The sequence below is a fragment of the Myodes glareolus genome, chromosome 7, assembly GCF_982192425.1.
Source record: "Myodes glareolus chromosome 7, mMyoGla1.1, whole genome shotgun sequence".
NCBI classification, from domain to species: Eukaryota; Metazoa; Chordata; class Mammalia; order Rodentia; family Cricetidae; genus Myodes; species Myodes glareolus.
In genome coordinates, this window is record NC_142032.1 from 19,230,537 (window position 1) to 19,251,522 (window position 20,986).

Sequence of the window (20,986 nt, forward strand, 5' to 3'; positions counted from 1 at the left end):
TTGTCTTTGGGCCCCAAATAACAGTGCAATTTGCTTGTAAATACCAGATATTCTGTTTTAGAAAACACTATTTTATTTCATTTCAGGAATATTATGTGAAATATTAAGCAACCTAGCAAGATGACAGCTACCCTGGTTGAACTCCACACTAAGATATTAGTGTTAAATCAAAGATACCTTCTCAAGAGTAGGTATCAGTGAAGAGGAACAGAATCACAAGCCAAGAAAGCACAACAAAATAAAAGTACACTGAGGACTGCAAATACAAAATACACCACATTAGTGACTTGGGTGACCCAAATATTATGGTGCTTAGGTCTTATACAATAGGGACCTCTTTAAGAGAAAGAATGCAAAGCCACTTTGCAGTTTAGAGACACTGGCCTGTGAACACCATAGTGGGTTCCTTCTAGGACACTGACAGCTGCCTGTGAAAATGAGGAAATAGCAGCTTAAGTTCTGTGATCCTCAAATAAATGAGCCTGTGTGAGTCACATGCTCCGTCCATGCAAATGGAAAAGCATGACCTAGGAGAAATTAGCTTTTGCCCTTCACAGGAGGCAATAATGGTATTATAGAAGGAGCTAGCCCAAAAGGCACTGATCAGAAGAGAGCCAAGCTTCAAGGTTTTCATCCTTGCCATTTTATTAACTTCAATGGCTTTGATTTTTAGACACAGGTATTTATAGACTACACCATTAGCTTAGAAACAGCTAGAAGCAAATGGGGTAAACTGCAGGCAAGTTTCAGTTGATGATGTTTATTTATACACCCTGATTTCAAAAGCATTGAATTATGAAAGATAGATTATTATTTTATAAAACATGTTACCCTTTGGTTACAAATGTCAGTCATGAATTACTAATCTATTGTAACTTGCTCCAGGCTACAGATCTTCCTAAGTAGTAAAAAGAGAGTTCAAACTCAGGCCCACTTCACTGAACCCATGGTCATCCATTACACTATTCTGAATTTGACATCTATTAACCATTTCTTTTGTAGCCTATGCAAAATTTCTTTCTAACCACCCAGGATTAGAGATGTTTTCAAAGAAAAATAGCAGTGTTCTTAGTGAGAGGATACCAGTGTGACCCCACAATTACTTGATATGAGGTGACTACCTTGAAAGTGAGATTTGAATGAGAATTTTAAAGCTTTCATGATGTCAGACAAGTGATGGTAGAAGGGAAGAAGGCTTTTCAAGACTTGACTTTGATGCATTGCGCTCCTTTCACATTCCGTAGAGAGGGACAGTGGGAGAAAATGGCAGTGTGGAAAGATAAGCCACCTGTGGGCAGTTGGGGGAATAGCCGGTTAGAGCCAAAAGCATTCTCAGTGAGAATGAGGTGGCAACTTAAGCTCTTGCAACATTACAGCACGGAAGGAAGAAGATTGTAGTGCTTGTCCTAACCAAGAATAAAATCACTACTAATATTGGTAGAGTCTGACATTTGAGTGGCAAAGTATTCAGTAGCCTGAAATATTGGTTAGTCAGAGAAAAGGATGGGAATGGGGGCAGCCAGAAACTTCTTTCTGTTTTGTCTTCACTATCACTTTTCATTGCTTTAGGACTCTGGAACATTCTTTCTTGTTTTCTTTCATATGCTCAAAGTGGCATTGCTTCCTAACTGACTTCATCCTGTCTATGTGTTCTTAGTTTAATATTTGTTGTCTCAATTTCAATCAGTTTCTTTCCTTTAATTTGTGATAAGAACAGAGAGTAAAATCTTAAATCCCAAAAATATCACTGAAACAGACTAAAAAGTTGTTCAAATACAAAAACCTGAGTAAATATGATACTCTGTAGCAGAAAGAGAATAGAAAGAAATTACATAAACAATAGACAGCATAAACAAGTGGAATGTGTTGAGATATTGGAGTGACTCAGCTCAGAAAAGCCCAGCTTATCTAACTTTAGAAGGACATTTTAAATATGGAGACAGCCTAGGCAAGCAAAGTCTTGTGGTTCTCCTCAAGCAGTAAAATTCTATCAGAAGGTAACAGAGCTATAAACTGGAGCTGTGAATGTGTGGTGTCTGCCCTTGCTAACTATGTGTTTTAAGTTGTCTTCTTTGAAACTTAGTCTTTTTATCAAAAAATATCTTCATTTGCTGACTAAGTCATTATCAAGAAATCCGTGAGACATGAAAAAGAGAAATATATAAAGTTACATTTTTGCGCAATAAGATCAAAATCAGAGATAGGTTCAAAAAACTTTGAAACTTAGAAAAGAAAGAAACTTCCTTAGGTTGAGGACTATTTCATAAAGAAAATAATTTTAAATAATCCTGGAAAAACTAACAGGAAGCATGGGTGAGAGGGGCAGGTGAAACAAAACAAGCAACAAAAGTATAGAACCTTTTTCTAAAGCAGTAAGACCATCCTGCATGGGATTTATGGGGAAGCAATGGAGAATGGGTAGCTAAGCCCTGGGTATGTGTGGTAGTAAATACCATCGTAAATAAAGCAGTCAATGTCCTAACCTGTGGTCCACAGTCGCCAATTGCAATAAAATCAGATACAAGTTATTTATTATTCTATTTATTTTTCATCTCTCTGCTGATCAAACAGACCTCTCTCTCAGTGAGGGACAACAACAACAAAAAAAATGGTTGCTCCCCACTGCTGGCAATGCAATGAGAAACTGGGGAGGGATCCAAAGTTAACAAAGGACTGCAGAGTGGAGGCTAGTCTAGAAAGGAAAGAGGAGAACAGCAGGAAGACAAAGAAAAAAATTGTGAGGTCCAAACTCAGAAAGGAACAGAGAAGAAGAAGAAGAGTCAATTTTATCTGCTCCTCTTCCAGTAAAGTTGGTAGTGTTAAATCAGTAACTACACACAAAGAGTGGACAAAACAAACAATAACAAGAGTTCACCATGACCACTCACAAACAGTAAAGAGTTTAGACTGCTGAAATGCAAGAGAGAGACACAGGTAGAGTGTAAGGAGCTTCCTGAAGACCAAGCAGATGACTAAATGGGTAAAGGCGCTTGTCACCAAAACCTGCACCTGAGTCCAGCCCGTAGAACCAACATGTTGAAAAGGAGGGAACTGACTCCCTCAACTCGTCCTCTGACCTCCACATGCACGCGTGCGCGCGCGCACACACACACACACACACACACACACACACACACACACACAAAGAATACTAGATGGTGCCTGAAAAGACCGAGAAGAAGAGACTTCCAAAGAGCAGTCCTTTGTGACCAGCAGTATAGGAGGCTCGCTCTGGGTAGAGAGCAACAGCTCTTGTGAAGTTCAGGGGAAGGTTGGCTCCCAAGTCCATGAGATCCTGGAATTAATGGGCTCCAGCTTCTTTTGGAGGGTGGGCCCCCTGCCAGGGCTGATTAGCCCAGCTGGCCTGTCCACTGTTCCTGTTTTATTGCTTCCTTTCTCATTAAGGAAGGTGTTGGTTTGGATAACCATAAACAACATGTCTGCTGCAGCAATGCTACCATCTCTTGCACAGCCAACGCCTGAAGTCAGGTCCTCAGGAGTCTTTTCAAAAACGTAGATTACAGCTTTAGAGGCAGGATATCAAGGAACTACAGGAAGAGGAAGATGAGGTTTAAAAATGTGCCCCGTAAATGGCTATGTTCTTATTTTACTTTTGAAAAATCAAGAATATTTTCCTAAGTGTGCTCTCCCCACCTGCTTCCACATATTCACAGCTCTTCTCTACTCTCTCCCTCCCCCTACCCTACCTCCACCTCAGTGTGTCCACATAAACCCATCAAACATTCTCACTCAATCCATGTCTCTGAAATATAAGAGACAGACTCCAGAAAGCCTACCCCTTCTGCCTCTCTGCCTTTAGCAGATGGAGAAGCAAGCAACTGATGGCCACTTAATGGACTTTTCTCTGGGTGCCTCAGAGCTCCTTTGACCACATGGGCCCCAGGGCTGATTTGGAGAACAAAAGAGCTGGGAGGGAGCTGGGCAGCCACCCTCCTCCTATGCTAACTCAGGTAGTTACCCTTAGAGTAACCTTCACTGGCACATCATTCCTCACCAGAGCCCTTCACTTCCCAGAGACCTCTCCTTTTCTCTCTTCCAGCACAGGGAGAATCATATTTACTCAGAAAACCACAGTGTTGAACTATAGCCCTTGGTTTCTTAGAGTTTCATTTTCTAAGGGAATTTTGCAGCTGGTTCCATCCGCTTTTTCTGGGTTTTTTTCCTTTTTTTTTTTCTCCTTTTTGTTTGTTTGATTTTTCTCCTCTTCAGCCCAAGCTGATTTTCTTCCCAAGCTCAACCAGCTCCCAGCATCAGCATCCATACCACCACCACACTTCACCATGCTGGCCTTCTCTGTTCTTGGAAAACTCCCAATTCACCAAATTTCCCATGTCCTCACGGAAATGGCATAGAAAACATTTGCTCATTCCTGTTGACTCCATGAACTTTCAACAATATTCCTAAGTGCCTTTAGGAATATTTCCCTGGTCAGATAACTGCTTTACTTTGTGTCCAAGTTTTACCTCACTCTGCAGTTTTCATTCACGTGGATTACAGGACGCTTATGCTGAAAGTGGTTGAGTATTTTCTAATTCAACTCCATATACATAGATATGCTAATTTTGCTTGTGTGTATTATTCATGTGTATTTTAAATCCTAAACTGCTCTTTCCTAGTGCTTAACATTTATCTGGGATATTATCCATTAACCCAAGTTACTTATCTGAGTAAAGAGCAACCAATGCTGATATTAAACTTCTCAAACACAAATTCAGGTACCTTGAACAAGGAGAGAAATCCAGAAAATACTTGGGCTTAAGTGCTTGCTATACACCAGGAATTGTTTTTAAGTTTTTTTTTTTTTTACAAATGTCAGTTAGTTAAAGCATAAATACACTGAGGTAGACATTCTATTCTATACTAGAATACAAAGAAGTAATTTTAAATATTCAAGGTCACACGGTGAGTATACAGTAAGGCCAGGGTGAAATGCAGGACTCTGTCTCCAGAGCCTAGGCCTTTAACAACCACTGAATACTACCTCACCAATCATAATGCTGCGGGAAGAACTAGCTGAGGCTGACCCAGGTGACCATGCAAGGTGACCATGTGCTTTATATCCTCAGCTCTGAGAACAAAAAGGAAATATTTATTTTCATTCAGTTCTCTCTACATTCAGAAGAAAATAAAGATTAACTTTTGTTTTTTTTTTTTGTTTCAGTGAACTTTGTAGGATCGTGTATGCATAGTTTTTAGAATTTCAAACTTTTTATGGAGTCATATCTTCATTTAAAAGGGATGCTTTAAACTCTTTGAAATAAAACTATCTCATGCAAATTACCCCTCCAAGTACAGTGTACCATTTTCAGCTTCCAAGTGTTGACAGCGAACTTGCTCACAAAGTAACTGGACATGGCCCTCCTCAAATTTTCACTGTCAGAACATCATAACGGTTCTTCATAAAAGTCTTGGACATTCAAATCTTGTTGGGTAATAGTTTACCTTTAAGAGTTTGTTGGGTGTTATATTTAAGTCAAATGCTGCAAGAGACAGGATTTCTCTTTTCCTCTCAGCTACAACGAAGCTTAGCAAATAAATAAGCAGTGTTCTTGCCTAAGTCTCTCGTGTTCTCATAGGTTTTCCTTGTATGTCTCTATTTTTACTAATCTCTGAATTTATATTTGCAGGCAGCACATGGCTTTTGATTCATTGACCTGTTTAATCACCCTTTCTTAAGACATATAGTTTCCTTCAAGAGTGAATTTATTGTGAGCTAATACAAGCGCAGGTCTGGTATTACATCACGCTCTATATGTGACTAGAGCCCTATTTTCAGTGGAGCCCCAATTCTGTGCCAGGTACTCTTCAAAAAACTAAACACTTAAGAAAATGAGATTGAAAGGTGTGGTAAAGAGATGGCTAAGTAATTAAGACCAAGTACTTCTCTTGGACCAGAGGACTCAAGTTCAATTCCCAGCAGCCACATCAAAGAGCTCCCTACTGCCTGTAACTAACTCCGGGAAAATCAAAGGCCAGAGGCATCCACAGGCATCTGCATCCTCATACACATAACCCCCTACACATACACATATACACACACACAATTGAAAAATACTAAATGCAAAAAAAGAAAAGATGACTGGGTTTCCTGTTCTCAAACAGATCATAGTTCAAGGCTTCCTGTAAGCATCATGAATGGTTTAGAATCCCACTGCCAAACTGTAGGAATATCTGGACAAGTTCTCTGAATGCATGCATCATCTTAAAGGGCGCTTATAAATCTATGTTCACCCTCTGGGTCCACATCCCATTCTACTAGCTCAGGATTATCCTGTCATTGGCCTCATGTTATTTATTCTTTGTCAAACAGCTGGGATCCTTAGTACAATCCTGTCAGGTATTATTCCATCTATGTATAAAGACATTAAAGCTCAAAGTGGTCATAGAAATAACAGAACCCTTAATTTGTATATCATGTTACAGGTTTTACAATCCTTTTAAGACATATGTATGACCTCATAGCAGCTACAATGATCTGACATAAGTCAGATCAGACCCCTCTCCTGCTTAAAATCCTCCAATAGCCTCCATCACACTCAGAACGAAAGCACCCTCCTTTCTTCTCTAACCTCGTTTGTCCAATCTTTCGTCTCTTTATGTACTGTACTCCAGATGGCCTTCTTTTCGTGCTACAGTCTATGGTCCTGTTTTCACCTCACATCTTTTTCTATGCTGTTCCTTTGGGAACATTAATGACCTGACTTCCTCTTAACCAAGTCTCAATTCAGATGCAGCCTTTCTGAGTGCTCTTCATGCACCACTGTCTAAAGCATCCTTCTCATTCCTGACAAGCTCCTACCTAGCATTTGATTGTCTTCTTTTCTTCCTTGCTCTTTTTATCACCTGAATTCCTCCTATTTGCTTGTTTACTTATTGTTCGTCTCCTTGCACGATGACAGTAGACCAGTGACAGCACACCTGCCCCAGAGGTCTACCTGCCCCAGAGGTCTGCTTAGCGTTTAGCAGGTGGTTAATGTTTGTTGAAGTGTTAAATTAAAGCATTTGAAAATGCCTCAGTGTTTTTTAATGAAATCCTTAAATCTTTCTGCCCTATTTTTAAAAAATATTCTACCTAGGTGATTTCACCACCTCTGGGTGAAATCTATTATATTATATATTGAAGTTTATTATATAATCTACCAATCCTGATCTTCGTTTCTGAGATGATAATCTCAGAGGTGTTTTTAAACTTTTATTTGTCTCCCACTGCCTGGTTAAATGTAACTTCTATAATCAAACACATGCTTTAAAAAAAAATAGTTCTTTGAGAGTGTTGTACAAAGCATTGTAATGGTATTCACCCTTCCCACAACTTCTCTCAAATCCACCCACCTATCTTTCCTACCCACCCAACTTAGTGTCTTTTATTTTAAACCCATCAAAACCAATTTGTGCTGTTCGCATGTTCTTGGATGTGTGTTCTTCCACTGGAACATTGTCAACATTATTACCGCGGGCTACCTTCATAGAAAAAGTTGTCTCTCCCTTTCCTAAAAGCTAATGATTGCCTCCTTCCACTTCCAGTCTGCACTCTCTCTTCCCCGTCTGTCTGATTTCTTGTCATCTATCACATCTGGCTCTTATACTCTTTCCTTCACTCTCTTCCACAATGATCCCCAAGCTTTGGTGAAGGGAAGATATGGAATATCTGTTCCTTTAAGGGCCGAACATTCTACAGTCTCATGTTCCTTGCATTTTGGTCAGTTGTGGGTCTCTGTGTCAATCACCATCTATTGCAAATAGAAGTTTCTCATATAATAGTTGGGGGATGCATTGCTCTATGAGTATAATGATATTATTTGGAATAAATTTAATACTATGTTTATTTAGCAGCATAATAGTGATAACCTGTTCTCTGGGGATTATAATTTGTAGTTTCTTGACCCGGTAGTGGTGCCAACTATGGGATTTCATATTGTGATGCAGTTAGTGGTTGGTTACTTCCCTGATGTTCATGTTCATCAGTTAGTATGCCTTTCTAGACCAGTTATTACTATAACTTATAGGGTTCAACAGGTTATAACCAAAGACAGTCTTAACTTCTGAATGTTAAGAGCCAAAGATACATGCATCCATATCATAAAATACTAATACATTTTAATATATTATTTTCAGAAGGGACTTATAGTTAATCTATTCCAAATCCATGCTTTCAAATGTTAACTAAGTCAAAGATAATGATTTCCTTAAGTCAAAGATAGCTTGTAATATCCATTCTTCTTCCTACATTATGATTATTAAGGATCCATTCTTCTTCCTACATTATGATTTTCTACATGTTTAGATACTAGCTGTACTTTTTCTAATGATCTTTATCTATATCTATAGGTAGATATATACTTAGAAAATGTTTAGATATGGAGAAATAATTCCCATATCATAGCATTCACACTTTTAAAATATGAAAATCAATGGGTTCTAGTATATTCATAAAATTTTTAAATCATTGCCACGTGGCTTGGTACTTTTTATCAGTGAGGTGTTCTCATCTTGCTTCCTAGGTGTCTGATTTTCTCTGTGTCAACTATAGACTGACTCTTTCCTCTTCCCAGAATTCTTCTGTTCTCATTGCCGCACCTCTACTTCCTGCTGGCTACTGGCCAATCAGCGTTCTATTAAAACAATACAATATAAGTGACAGGGTACAAGATCATTGTCCCACAGTACTTTGTATTGGTTTAATAAAACACTGATTGGCCAGTAGCCAGGCAGGAAGTATAGGCAGGGTGACCAGGCAGGAAGTAGAGGTGGGGCGATGAGAACAGGAGAATTCTGGGAAGAGGAAAGAGTCAGTCTGCAGTTGTTATCCAGACATAGAGGAAGCAAGATGAGACTACCTCGCTGGTAAAAGGTACCAAGCCACTTGGCAAACACAGACAAGAATTATTGGTTAATTTAAGATATAAGAGTAAGGCAAAATATGTTTAAGCTATTGGCCAAACAGTATTGCAAATAATATAGTTTCTGTGTAATTATTTCACGTCTAAATGGCCAGAAACGAATGAGAGCTCTCCAAATACACTTGCTGATGATGCTTTCCTATGAGTTTGGTCACATGTATAGACATATATATATATATATATATATATAGTATATTGTATATTTGTATATATATTCATAAAATACATCTACATATATTCTTTCTGGGAGCCCTAAGGTACTATAGTATATTCCACCTCAACTTAAAGCAAACCTATCGTCAGTTCATTAAAGTCCTGTTTCTGTTCTAGTTTCTTCCTTTGTGTCTTCATTATATGTTTGATCCAACCTTAAAACAGAAGTCTTTGTTCTTTATTGTATAATAAATGATTGCATAAATAGTACCATACCACTTATCTTACTATGTTACTTTCTTTTTTTTAACTTATCACTGAAACTTTAAAGTATATCTGTGCTTCTGAATTTATGCTGAATTTTTTTGCTCCAACTGTTGCCTAGTATTTCATATTATGCACTGAATATATTTTGTATTTCAGTCCTCCAGCTATGGACACCTGCCACTGGCAGTGACATGGTGATTTCTCATACTCTTTAGAAACCTGAAGAAGAATGACTTTAGTGAGCATGTCTAGGAGAGGAGTTAGTGGGTATCTACATGCACTGTATTCCTTACCAGCATCCCTTGTGCATCCTGGCATCCTCCAGTCTTTCTTCATGTCCTAGCTGTTGTAGCAGCAGCCAGAGCCTAATGCTAGTGTAACTCAGCTGGCACTTGTTTCTTATTCCTTCTCTGGGATTTCTCTAGCAGAGGCAACAAATATTTGGGGAATATACTCAGCTCTCAGTGCTATACATGAAATAAAGGAGAAATAACTTTATTAGGCTACTCTTGATCATCAGGAGATAGAAATCATGAGATAACTACTCCCCATTTTGTTACCTTGAGGGACAGTTGGACAGTTTTGAGAATTAGGCTTTTGCCAAAATTCCTATGAGGTTGAGTACAGGTTACCAGAACTGGTTGCAAATTTAAAAACATATCCTACTTTTGTCTTTTCCTTGTTTCAGCCCTACAGGTCACCATTCCTGCTAGTTATTATTTCCTCAATGAACTGCTATAGACAAGCTTGCAACACAGACTGTGCTTTCAGAAGCTACTAGTATTACCCAATACAGAACTGTCTGATTGCTTTCCAGGGTATCTGCACCCTGATCTGAATAGTTTGGCCAACCTCCAACTTGTAGAACAGAGACTGGGTAATTTCAAAACTTCAAAGGGACACATATTAACATGGCTTTGCCTCTGCTTGGAAGGCTGAAGCTGTGGTTCCCTGTGCAGATCTGACCAGTGGGTCAGGGACTTTTCTTTTCATACTTACTTCAGTTGTCTTCAAACTGTGGTGCAATATACATGCCATTCTCATTACACACTTTCCCAAAACATTTTTCTCTCCTCTCAGGGATCGTGACTTCTGATACATAGACGGTGTGTTTTATTCCAGAAGTGTTATAACGTGGTCCTGAAAAGCATTGCTTCTCAGCACCTATTCACAGAGAAACATGATGTAGTTCACCTTTTCCAGTAAGGGATGCCACATCCCTAAAGTCATCTTACATTCTAGAACACGAATTTGTTCTATCATGCCATCACTTGGTTTATTTAAGAAAAAAAATGAACATGTGGGAACACTAATGCTTTTGTTTGTATGTGGCAGCTCGCTCTGCCTTCTGGGCGGTCTGCTCCAGAGTCAGCCTTTCAGCAACCACAGCAGACCACCTCTTTTCTCCGCATGGTCTTCCTGTAAAAGGAAAGTAACAGATACACATCTCCATGAAACAAAACACAAATCAGGACCACTTGGGACCAGGGAATGAGAGACACTTCCTTTAGGGAATGACAGTGCTTCTCGTCTGGGAATAGCTTTGAAAACCTCATCTGTCCCCTTCTGCTTTTGTTGTATGAACAGGTGGTCAATACATACACTCCAGGAAAGAAAATTTGGCTCGAAGGCGTGGTGACCACATCAGCTGGAGGCACAAACAATTTGTCCGATTCCTATGCTGCAGGATTCTTGTAAGTAATTCATGTTTTCACTCCCAGAAACTTCCAGGAAAAGACAGTGAAACCATAACACACTCACTTCCTGTCACAAGGCAAAGCTTCTCTCCACTGGAAAGTTTATCATCTATTGATTTGTGGATGTCTTTAACCACTTCACAAACAGTAATTAGTCACTTCTCCAACTACTAACATTTTGTCAGACATAAGCATCAGAGCACAGATGACGTCTTGAGTAAGTCATAGTTCAAACCACAGAGTCAATACCATACGTTCTCCCAGCTGCATTTTACCATGGTTCTGGGAGGCATGGTTTTGTCCTTCAGAAACATGACTAGAGGGACTAGTATGAGAGGTAACTACATTGCAAAGAATAATTATGCTATAATAAGTCTTTGAAGTATACTGGATCTACCAGGTGCCAAGTATTGTCTGAGATGCTTTGATATTGTGACAACCAGTGAGATCCATGCTTTTGTCTCTGTGGTGAGCCCATGAAACAGAGGCTCCTATTGTCCTCTCATCACAACCAAAGAAGCTGAAGGGCAGAGTTAAAGTAAGTTAGCCCAGGCAGCTTGGCTGGTGGCAGAGATCAGACTCAAACCCAGTCGGCCTGCTCAGAGTCCAGTAAACCGCTTCTCTTTCTGTCCTCCACAGCCTTTCTATAAAAGAAAGGAGATGGCTTTGCAAAGGAATACAGAATTTCCCCGAGTGGAATTGTCAGGAAGGGTCTCGGGGAAAGGTGGCACTTGTGTGGGACATGGAAAGAGTGCTGTGGTACCTCAGGCTGAAGAAATGTTACCAGAAAGACAATGGCAGAGGAGCAGCGCCTGCTGTGAGGAAAGCCTTGTTTAAGCAGGGGTGGACTGAAGGCTGAGACCATGAAGAGAGTTCACACCAGTTCATGGAGGGGCTTGAAAACCATGAGGAAATGAGGCCTTGTTCTGGGCTCATTCCAAGCCACTGAGGATTTCAAAGAAGAGAGAGATAATCTGACGAGCATTTTAAAATAAGACCTTGTCAGGGTTATGTACAAGATCTTGGAAGGGATGAGAAAATGAACTTGAAGGCTACTGTAGTTGCCTGGAGAAGACTTGAGCCAGAAGCATACAGCTCTGCTTGGCTTTCCAGTGTCATGTAGCCAGTACAAACCTCTCACAACTAGAGACTAACCAAGTTATTTTTTTTCCTGGTTCATTGTAGTCCTTTGGCCCTGGCTTTCTGGCTGAGCAAAGCATGAACTGTAGTTTTGCCCTCAGCTGTGTGTTTTGCTACTAACAGCTGTCCCTAATTAGACAGATGAAGTTCCCTTCCATCGAAACAGCTTCACTAATACACTTGTGAAGAACGGATCAGGACGGCCAAGCAGCTGGCATTTTCAGATGGAATCATGTCAAACATTCGCAAAGATAACTGCTCAGTGTAATTCATGGTGTTACTCTGGGTCTTCCATGTTTATAATCTCAGCATCTAACATTGTGTTTCACAGAGACATCCAATAAACATGGCTGAAATGAATGATGGAGTGAATCAGCATTTAGTGCAGTACTGCTAAGAGCCTTCTTTTATAATTTACTCCCCACTAGTTTGATATGAATCCTGTTGCAAGGGGGAGAAGCCAGGTTGGCAGTCAGTACTATGGGGTCCTCTTGGAATCAGCTCAGGAATGGCTTTTCCTTAGCTGTTGCCAAATGATTCTGCTGTGAGATCCAGAAAGCAGCCCAATTGTATTGAATGTTTTCCTGAGTTCTCTTCTCTTTAAAGAATGGTGTGAAATGAAAAGTACTACAGACCTTGATGGAGGCAGATGAACAGAGACCTCCCTTTGCATGAGCATCAACCAGATAGCCATAGAGCTCTACATGGACTTTGCAGATGAACACAGTTGTTGACATTTGGGCTGTAGTTCAAATTATCAGTGCTTGGTTCACAGAGATCAGACAAACCTGGTTCATTCTGCTCCTGGTCTTCTCTCTTCCTCCCTTGTCATCCGTCCCATCTTAGCTCTACAGGCAGCACATAGCAATATGCTGTGTTCATGAAGGGATAGTTTTTTCCTAGAAAAATATTAGGGGCAGAGCATTCTAAGAAGCCTCAGGAAGCCAGTAAGCATGCAGAAAGGTGGCATTTTCCCAGGACTTTTCCAATATATCATATAAATGTGCTTCCTAGGGTACGTGCAAATGTATACATGGATCAGAATTCTCTGCTAATGGAGACTCAAGGATAGTGCTACCGTGGCAGTCTTCAAATTCTTTGGAATACTGTGAATTCGTCTTGATAGGCTGCCATGTCTCCAGCATCTAGCAGCATGCAATAATAGTAGATAAACACTTATGAAATGGGAGAATAGATATTTAATAAGTGAGCAATGTACATGCACAAAACACCAAGAGACTGTCCTGTGTTGCTGTGCAGATGGTGCTGATAGAGGAGCTCATGCAAATGTGATTATGCATTTCCTCGGATTTTATATCTTCTAGACAAGGAAACTCCATATTTACTTTTATGGATAAATATTAATAAATAAAACAAAATAGACCACAATATTTGTACTTTCTGAACATGGCAAGAGTTCTGACTTAGGTGACTTTCACCCAGAGGCCGTGTTGCAGTTCCAACACAAGGCATCCTTCGCTAATCCGTTTGCTACTGTGCCTCGGAAGCAGAGCAAAAGCTGAACCTATTAGCCTGGTTCACAGGCTCACCAAACTAATGAAAATAATAAAGGCAAGTAGTTTTGTCATGTGATATTTCCAAAGTTGTTTCAATGCTCTGGATCACAGTGTCCCAGTGTGACAGTGTGACACAATATTCTACTGTGTTGTACACAGACTTTTCTCTATTTAAAATTTTTGTTTTTGTGTTTTGCTTTGCTTTGGGATTTGGTTTTGTAACTCTAATTGTCAGTAAATGTGTTCATTTTTTATAAGAATAAAATAAAATTGTAAATGAAAAAAAGATTTGAAAATGTAAGCATTATTTATTCATAATATAAGAATTAGAAATGCTCCTTATTCCAGTAAGGAAAAAACTTAATTCTAGAAGTCATGGGTTTAGAGCTCCATATGGTTTCAGATTTAGGAAATCATAACTATGTGTAATTTTTCCCATGTGCTGAATGGTGATTTCCAAAGTTCCTAGAATCTAATTTTATCCAGATAAATGTCAACCTAAACACTGCTGTGTACCTACAACATGCCAGGAACTGTGTCGGGTGTTCTGAGTCTAAGTTCAAATGTTGCATGACTGAGGACCTGTAACTAGTAGGAAACAGTAGAGAGATAGGTGACTGCTCACTGTCTGCCATGTTGGCTGAGGGCACAAATAAAGAGCTCTGTGAAGGCAGAAGGTGATGTTCTGACTTGGATGGCAGGTTTTAAAAAAGAGCACTTGCTTAATATGGTAAGGAATTCGCCAAACGGAAAGAAATGAGTTAGAGGAGGGTAGGTAGGAAATGCTAAGCAGGAGTTAAAACATGTGTGAAGATTTGGGTTTGTACAAAGGAGCATGCTCTCTTGACTACTCAAAAGTGGTTTGTGCAGCTTAGACCTGTAGAGAATGAAGTTTGAGGTAAGAGCAAATATGAGGCAAGATTTCAGCAGTACAGAGAGAGAAACAAACTGATGAATGAATTAAATGTGTCTTCAACAAAGCAGAGTCGGCAGGGAGTTTGGGAAGAATCTAGAAATCAGGCTTTTGCATGTGGTGTAAACTTGGCATTTTGCATAGTCAAGGATAAGTGGGTGGTCAATATAGGTATCACATATGAGGAGATAACAGGTAATTCAGGTAATCTCTGAGTCGTTTAGTGTTGTGTTGAGAAAAATACAATTCCATTGCCTGGGACAGTGATGCATGAGGGAACCAACATGACAAGGCTGTTTGTGCATAGGCCTATGTAGGTTGGACTCCTGTTACAGAGTGAGGAGACCGAGGATGCAGGGTGCACCGTGAAATCCTGTGGTTGCTTGTTTGTGGCCAGGGATGACACATTAGGCTTATGAGTGGTCATAGCATTCATTTGTTAGTATTCCAGAAGTAAAATGTGTCATAAGCTGTGATAACTTTATGACCATGAACAATTCATTTTATTCTCTCTGACTTCAGTTTCTTTTCCTGTAAAATAAAGAGATTAGATTTGAAAATCTTTGAGTTCTCTTACAGCTTCATGTTCAGCACCTAAAATTTTCCCTTTCAAAGCATCAAATAAAGACGCTGGTGCCTGGGGGAGGGAGTAGTGCTTATTTGTGAGTTGTAGATATATTCAATTCTTGTAAAATGCCTTTTTAAATGTGCTGATGTGGCTTTTTTTTTCTTTTGCCTTTTAGATGGCTAAACACTTTAGGAATGCTGGCCAATCAGGGTATTGATGTTGTGATACGACACTCATTTTTTGACCATGGATATAACCATCTGGTGGACCAGAATTTTAACCCATTACCAGTAAGTAAGCTGGAGAAAGATTCCCAATTCATTTCCATATCATTTGGTTCTTTTGATCATGCCTTTTCCCACACCAGGAGGATTTTTCTCCTTCTGTTATTGGCGGTCTCTTTCATAAATCAGACAGAGCATTCTTGTCTTTGATTTCATGAACCATTCCATGGGCTTTGGCTTCATTCCCCCCACCACACACACACACCTACACAGACACACAGACACACAGACACACATTTATTTGTGTATAATGTATAAATTCATTACTATTACTTTAGCAAACTTTGTACAATTGAGATTCCACATCTCCTTGTGGCCTGTTTGAACTCTGCTTGAGAGTGGATTTTTCCAGATTGTTTTCTTTTAATGCTAATAGGAGACATTAGTTAACGTCAGATGCAGCATGTTGAAAACAGATGGGGGTGTTCTAAGATCAGATACAATAGGAGCCCATCTCTTAAGGCTAAAGTGCACTTGGAGTTAGATGTTGACCCCTAAGTGATGATGAGATTTGCCCCAAGGTAGAGTTCTGAGTGACCTGCTACATAATCATCAGAGAAATCTTAGCCCAGAAAAGCTGTTTTTTGTTTTGTTTTATTTTCAGAAATATCACACAGATGATTCTTTTGTATGTGTATCATATGCTATCATATCATCACATAGTCCTGAAGGAAGGTCAGACTCCTCTCCCCACACCTGTGGTTGCCTTTACAGATGTTTTATCTGCTTTATTTGATAAGGTCACTGAGGGTGAGACAGAAAGGGAATCCTGTGCCTTAAATTACTATTGCCTTGAGGGTCCTGAGAATGAAAGCTAGCCTGGAACAGTTGCTGCCAATTGCTACCCTTTGCCTATTTCTACCCCACCGTTCTACCTTTCAAACCCCAAGTCAAAGGCCTTCCAGTCCAGAACAAGGAATAGTGTGGCCCACAGAAGTATTGCTCCCAAGTCTCAAAAGTGAAAGCAGTTGGCACAGTTGTTTTTATTCACATAACAAGAATAAATCTCAAAATATGTATGTGAGACCGAGGTAGGAAGGACTGGGGAGAGAGTTTTCCATTTAGAACCATGGATATTTGTTTTGTTTTCATATATCTGTGTAAATAAGCCAAAATAATTAGAAAACAACAGTCAAGGCATAAATATTAAGCAAACATAGAGTATATCTTCTGTTTGGAATAAATATTATTAAATATTTTTGAACAGTATGAGTTGGGAAGGAAACAACAATGAATAAATAAATAATAGAATATGATGAAGGCTCCTAGATGTATGTACAGGACAGGCTTTTCTGAGCATATAACATAGAAGTGAAGAGACAAATCTGCGGGCTTCACACAGTTTTCTTCATTTTGTTTGTTTTGTTTTGTTTTTCAAAAAAGGGAAGAAGAAATTTTATTTCTTTATTGTTTTAATGTTCTTTCATCTTAAGTTGAAAATAGATTTTTCTCACATACAACACAACCTGAACACAGTTTCCCCTCCTTCCACTCTTCCCAGGTTCCCTACCTTCCTTCTCCCCCAAATTCACTACCTTCCTGTTTCCTCTTCAGAAGAGAACAGGCCTCCAAGAGACAACGGCAAAACATAACAAAATAAGATACAATAAAACAAGCCAAAAGCCCTCACATGTGGGCTGGGCAAGGCACCCCAATAGGAGGATAAGAGTCCCAAGTGCAGAAAAAACAGAGATACACCTGCACCATCATGCAAAAACACCAAGCTAACAGCCAATATATAATATATAATTATATTATATAATATATATATGCAGATAATAATATATATATGCAGAGGACTTGGTGCAGACCCTTGCAGTTCCCATGCTTGCCTCTTTAGTCTCTGTGAGTCTATATGAGCCCTGCTTAGTTGATTCGGTGAACCATGTTCTCCTGGTGTCCTCCTCCTCCCTTTCTAACACAAACATTTCACAGTAGGAACTAAATTGACATGTCTGCAGAAACACAAGATCACACGTGCCTGAGATATGGAAGGAAGGGGCAGACTTTACAGACATGAAGTAGGCAGGAGTCAGATTATCAAAGCATTTGACCTTTTATCCTAGTAGTAAGGAAAATCACTGGTGAGCTTTAACCAGGGATGTCTTGGTCATCCTGACACATTGCTTCAAGTACTGTTTTCATCAATGCAGTTGATCTTCCCCAAATCACAGGTGCAGGGTGCTCGTTTGTGTTTCCGTAATATGCCACTCCGCCTTTTTCCTTCTTTCCTTCCTTCCTTCAAATTTCATTCACTCATCTCTATCTTGTCCTGTTTGCTTATTGATAATTCCTGGCAGTCGATCTCTGTGGCAAACGAAAATGGTCAAGTCCCTATGCAGTTTGGTAAGAAATGGAAAATAGACGTAGAAGATAATTGTCGTATAACAAACTGCTCTAAAGAAAGCCTACCGAGATAAATATGACTCTATTAATTTTTCTGAAAATAACTGAAAGAACTGAAGTTCTAGGAATAAGTCAGTGTCCAAGGTCAGAGAAGTCATGGTAACTGGAACTCACAGGGTTTTCCAGCCTTAAATTCTATTTCCTCTTATTGTGCCACGTTATTTCCCATAGTGCTGACTCAGGTGTCCTTGTCATGGCCTGAGGCAAACTCTGCCTTTGTCTTGAGTCTGGAGAGGAATAGAGAAGGAGGCAAACTAGAGAAAGATGGGTGTTGGAAGGCTAGGCAGGCCTTAGTTGCAGGGTTGGACAACCTGGATATCTTATCACACTACAGTGTAACTGCCTAGATCATGTCCATGTAGACATTAAAGACACAAACCTTCATAGATTTATTCTCCATAAGCAAGAATAACTTTTTTTAAAAGCATCGCACAAAAGTCTTCCATTGATACCTGGTGGCCCCAGAGCTCTCATAAGCCTTTAAGATGCTAAAACAAGTTCCATGGATGTAACACAAAGGCCCAAGTGAGCTAGGAAACTACCTTTCTAGAAACATCAAGCTCTAATAAAGAAATCATACATTAAAAAAAAAACTTAAAAGGGTGGCCAGCTTTTCTTTTCCTCTTTCTTCTACACCTTATAAGTAGGAAACTTGGCAGCTGAGAGAATGTGTCCTATGTCTCCCCTGGAAAGAATTTACCAGACCAGACCAGGGCATGATCTGAAAGACACTGCTGCCTGACCGCTAAGATGGGCAATGGAGATAGATCTGATCATGTTGGTTGCCATGTCAGAAAGCGGCGGAATTGACAAATAGCATTGCCAATAAAAGCTTGTGGATTTTTACAGCAGAGTTTGTTAAAAGATTGGAGGATTAGTGAGCTGTACTTTACTTTGTCCCCCAGAAAAGTAAGTATTTTCTCTTCCAGTTCCTTCAAACTGAGCTTAGTATATTTCAGGAAAGAATCCTGTTAGCAAATTCTTTTCTGTTTCTGCTGGTGTTCTTGAGTAAATCCAGAAACCGTGAGCCCCTGTGCCTCAAGGCTTCTCTGGCCATGTCCCATCCCACCTCTCCCCCCTTCCTAGTTAGCTTTGCCTCATGCATTGCAACTTAGCTCCTGCCAGGCCATTCCTGTAGCACCAGTCAAAGGTAAGAGACAATATCATACAAGGGGACACTTTAAATGTGGTTTCTAGGAGTTAGGGTGAGGGGAAAACCGGTACACAAGATTTTTTGCGGGGGAGCTTTTATGAATGATTCTTAATAGTGGACACTTTATATGTTGATCCCAAAGCACAAGATGGACACCTTAGGTAAATCCTATTGCAAAATGTGGACTTTGTGTGTCACTGCTGGAAGGTGATGTAAAAATGTAAAAGTACGACTCTGATGAGAGATACTGATAGCGGCAGAGACAGAAGGCGTGAGCACGAGGCACGAGGCCGTCTCTGTTCCTCTAATCAGTTTTCCACTGGACCTGAGGACTTCTCTCTTACAAAAGAAATGCTAAGAAACAGGGTGAGGGGGATGAAGATGGGAGGAGGGGAAAGGGGCAGATGAGAACGGGTTCTGTGTCCCCCGCTCTGTTCAGGAAATCATTTTTCAGCTCCATTCCTTGTTTCCTTCTGGTTTTCCTGCTAGAAGAGTGGCATCCCCCTCCTCCTGCCCCTGAGAGAAGGAGCACGTTTCAGCTCAGCCCTGCTTTGTCATTCCCTCGCCCTCTCCCTGACAGTTCTGCCATTGGGAAAGAGGGACATGTGAGTCTCCACAGCTAGGCACTCAGCGTGGGCTCCCTTGGGAGTGGACAATGTTTGTGCAGAAGAGATCTGCACATTCGGTGGACAGAGTCCAGACCCCACCAGTCCTGGGCACGTCTCCGCAGAGAGGCTTGGAATTCAGCTTGTTGCTTTTTTTCAGAGTGTGATTTACAGAGCTTTCAGGAAAAGGAATGGGGAATTACCAGTCTACATCTTCCTAACTCCCACGCTAGGACAGCAAAAGAAGTCTTCACACAGATGTAATTAAAAACAAAAGAAAAGACTCTGAGCTCTGAACTCACCATTATGTGAGTTCATTATGTGTGCATTATGTGGATGCACAGATAAGACATGGTCCTCCATCTGCCGAGCCAGTAACCCACAGTGTGTCTGTAAGATTACAGGTCCGTCCTGATTAGGACCGCTACAAAAAGCGAGATCATGCTGTCTTAAGATTTCTGCTCTGGGCACAGTGGTGTGGCTGTGGGCTGTCGCCACTCAGTTTTGCCTACCATCCTTCATAAGAAACAACAAATATTCAACAACCCTGTGCATATCCACTGAGCACTCTCTGTGTGCACTGTTTGGGAGTACAATCATCAGCCATGGATTAGAGTACAACTCAGTAGACTATAGTGAAATTAAACCTATGGTTGCAGTCACCATAGCAATATATTCTGAGCCAAGTCATCACTGTTCAGATGTTATTTAACTTTTGGAAAGAAGCTCTGCCTTTTACTATTGCCAGTCTACCTTACTTGGTTAGCCTATCTATCACAAAATTCTAGAACAAGTTGTTAAATAACCTATCTTTTTTCTCCCTTCAAGATGTCCCTTCGATATGGTACCCCTTATACACAGAGTAGCTGAGATATGGGCACAGGATCAACTTAATGCCCGTTTCTTTTCAGGAGAAACACTGAATCACTAACCCATACCCAGTGTTGCTGGATTGACTGAAACTTGAACCATCCAAATAGGAGACCTCACGTGGAGCAATAGAGCCTAGAGCCTAAAACTGTGACAGGATTTGTGGGTCCTAGCTCTACCATCAGTTATGTGTGTATGTTTGGGTTCTGGTTTCCCATTGATTGAACTGAATTGAGGATGAAACTGCCTCCCCCTTATACCTCCAGATCCACTGTCAGTATACTTGAAAAAGCCATTTAAAGCATAAGATTTTGATTTTGCATTTACATGTAAGTATAGGAAATTATTAGATGAAACTATACCTCATGGCAAGGAAATTACTGGCACCTTTTTTTTCTTCTTTGTAGACCTTTTATTTGTAAAGTTGCTGTAATAAATAATTTTTAAAAAAATCTGAAAAAGGAGATCTTTATTTTAAAAGGCTATGTATTA

General features: G+C 40.1%; 1 protein-coding gene across 3 annotated transcripts in view; it reads left to right on the forward strand.

Moving 5' to 3' along the window:
• Nucleotides 1-20,986, forward strand: part of Hpse2 (heparanase 2 (inactive)) — a 602,385-nt gene that overhangs the window by 454,997 nt on the left and 126,402 nt on the right. For all 3 annotated transcript variants that reach the window (XM_085693954.2, XM_085693953.2, XM_085693952.2), the window contains 2 exons: nt 10,929-11,035; nt 15,352-15,466. In XM_085693954.2, the coding sequence (XP_085550080.1) occupies nt 10,929-11,035; nt 15,352-15,466 (222 nt within the window). The remainder of the gene's footprint in view (nt 1-10,928; nt 11,036-15,351; nt 15,467-20,986) is intronic.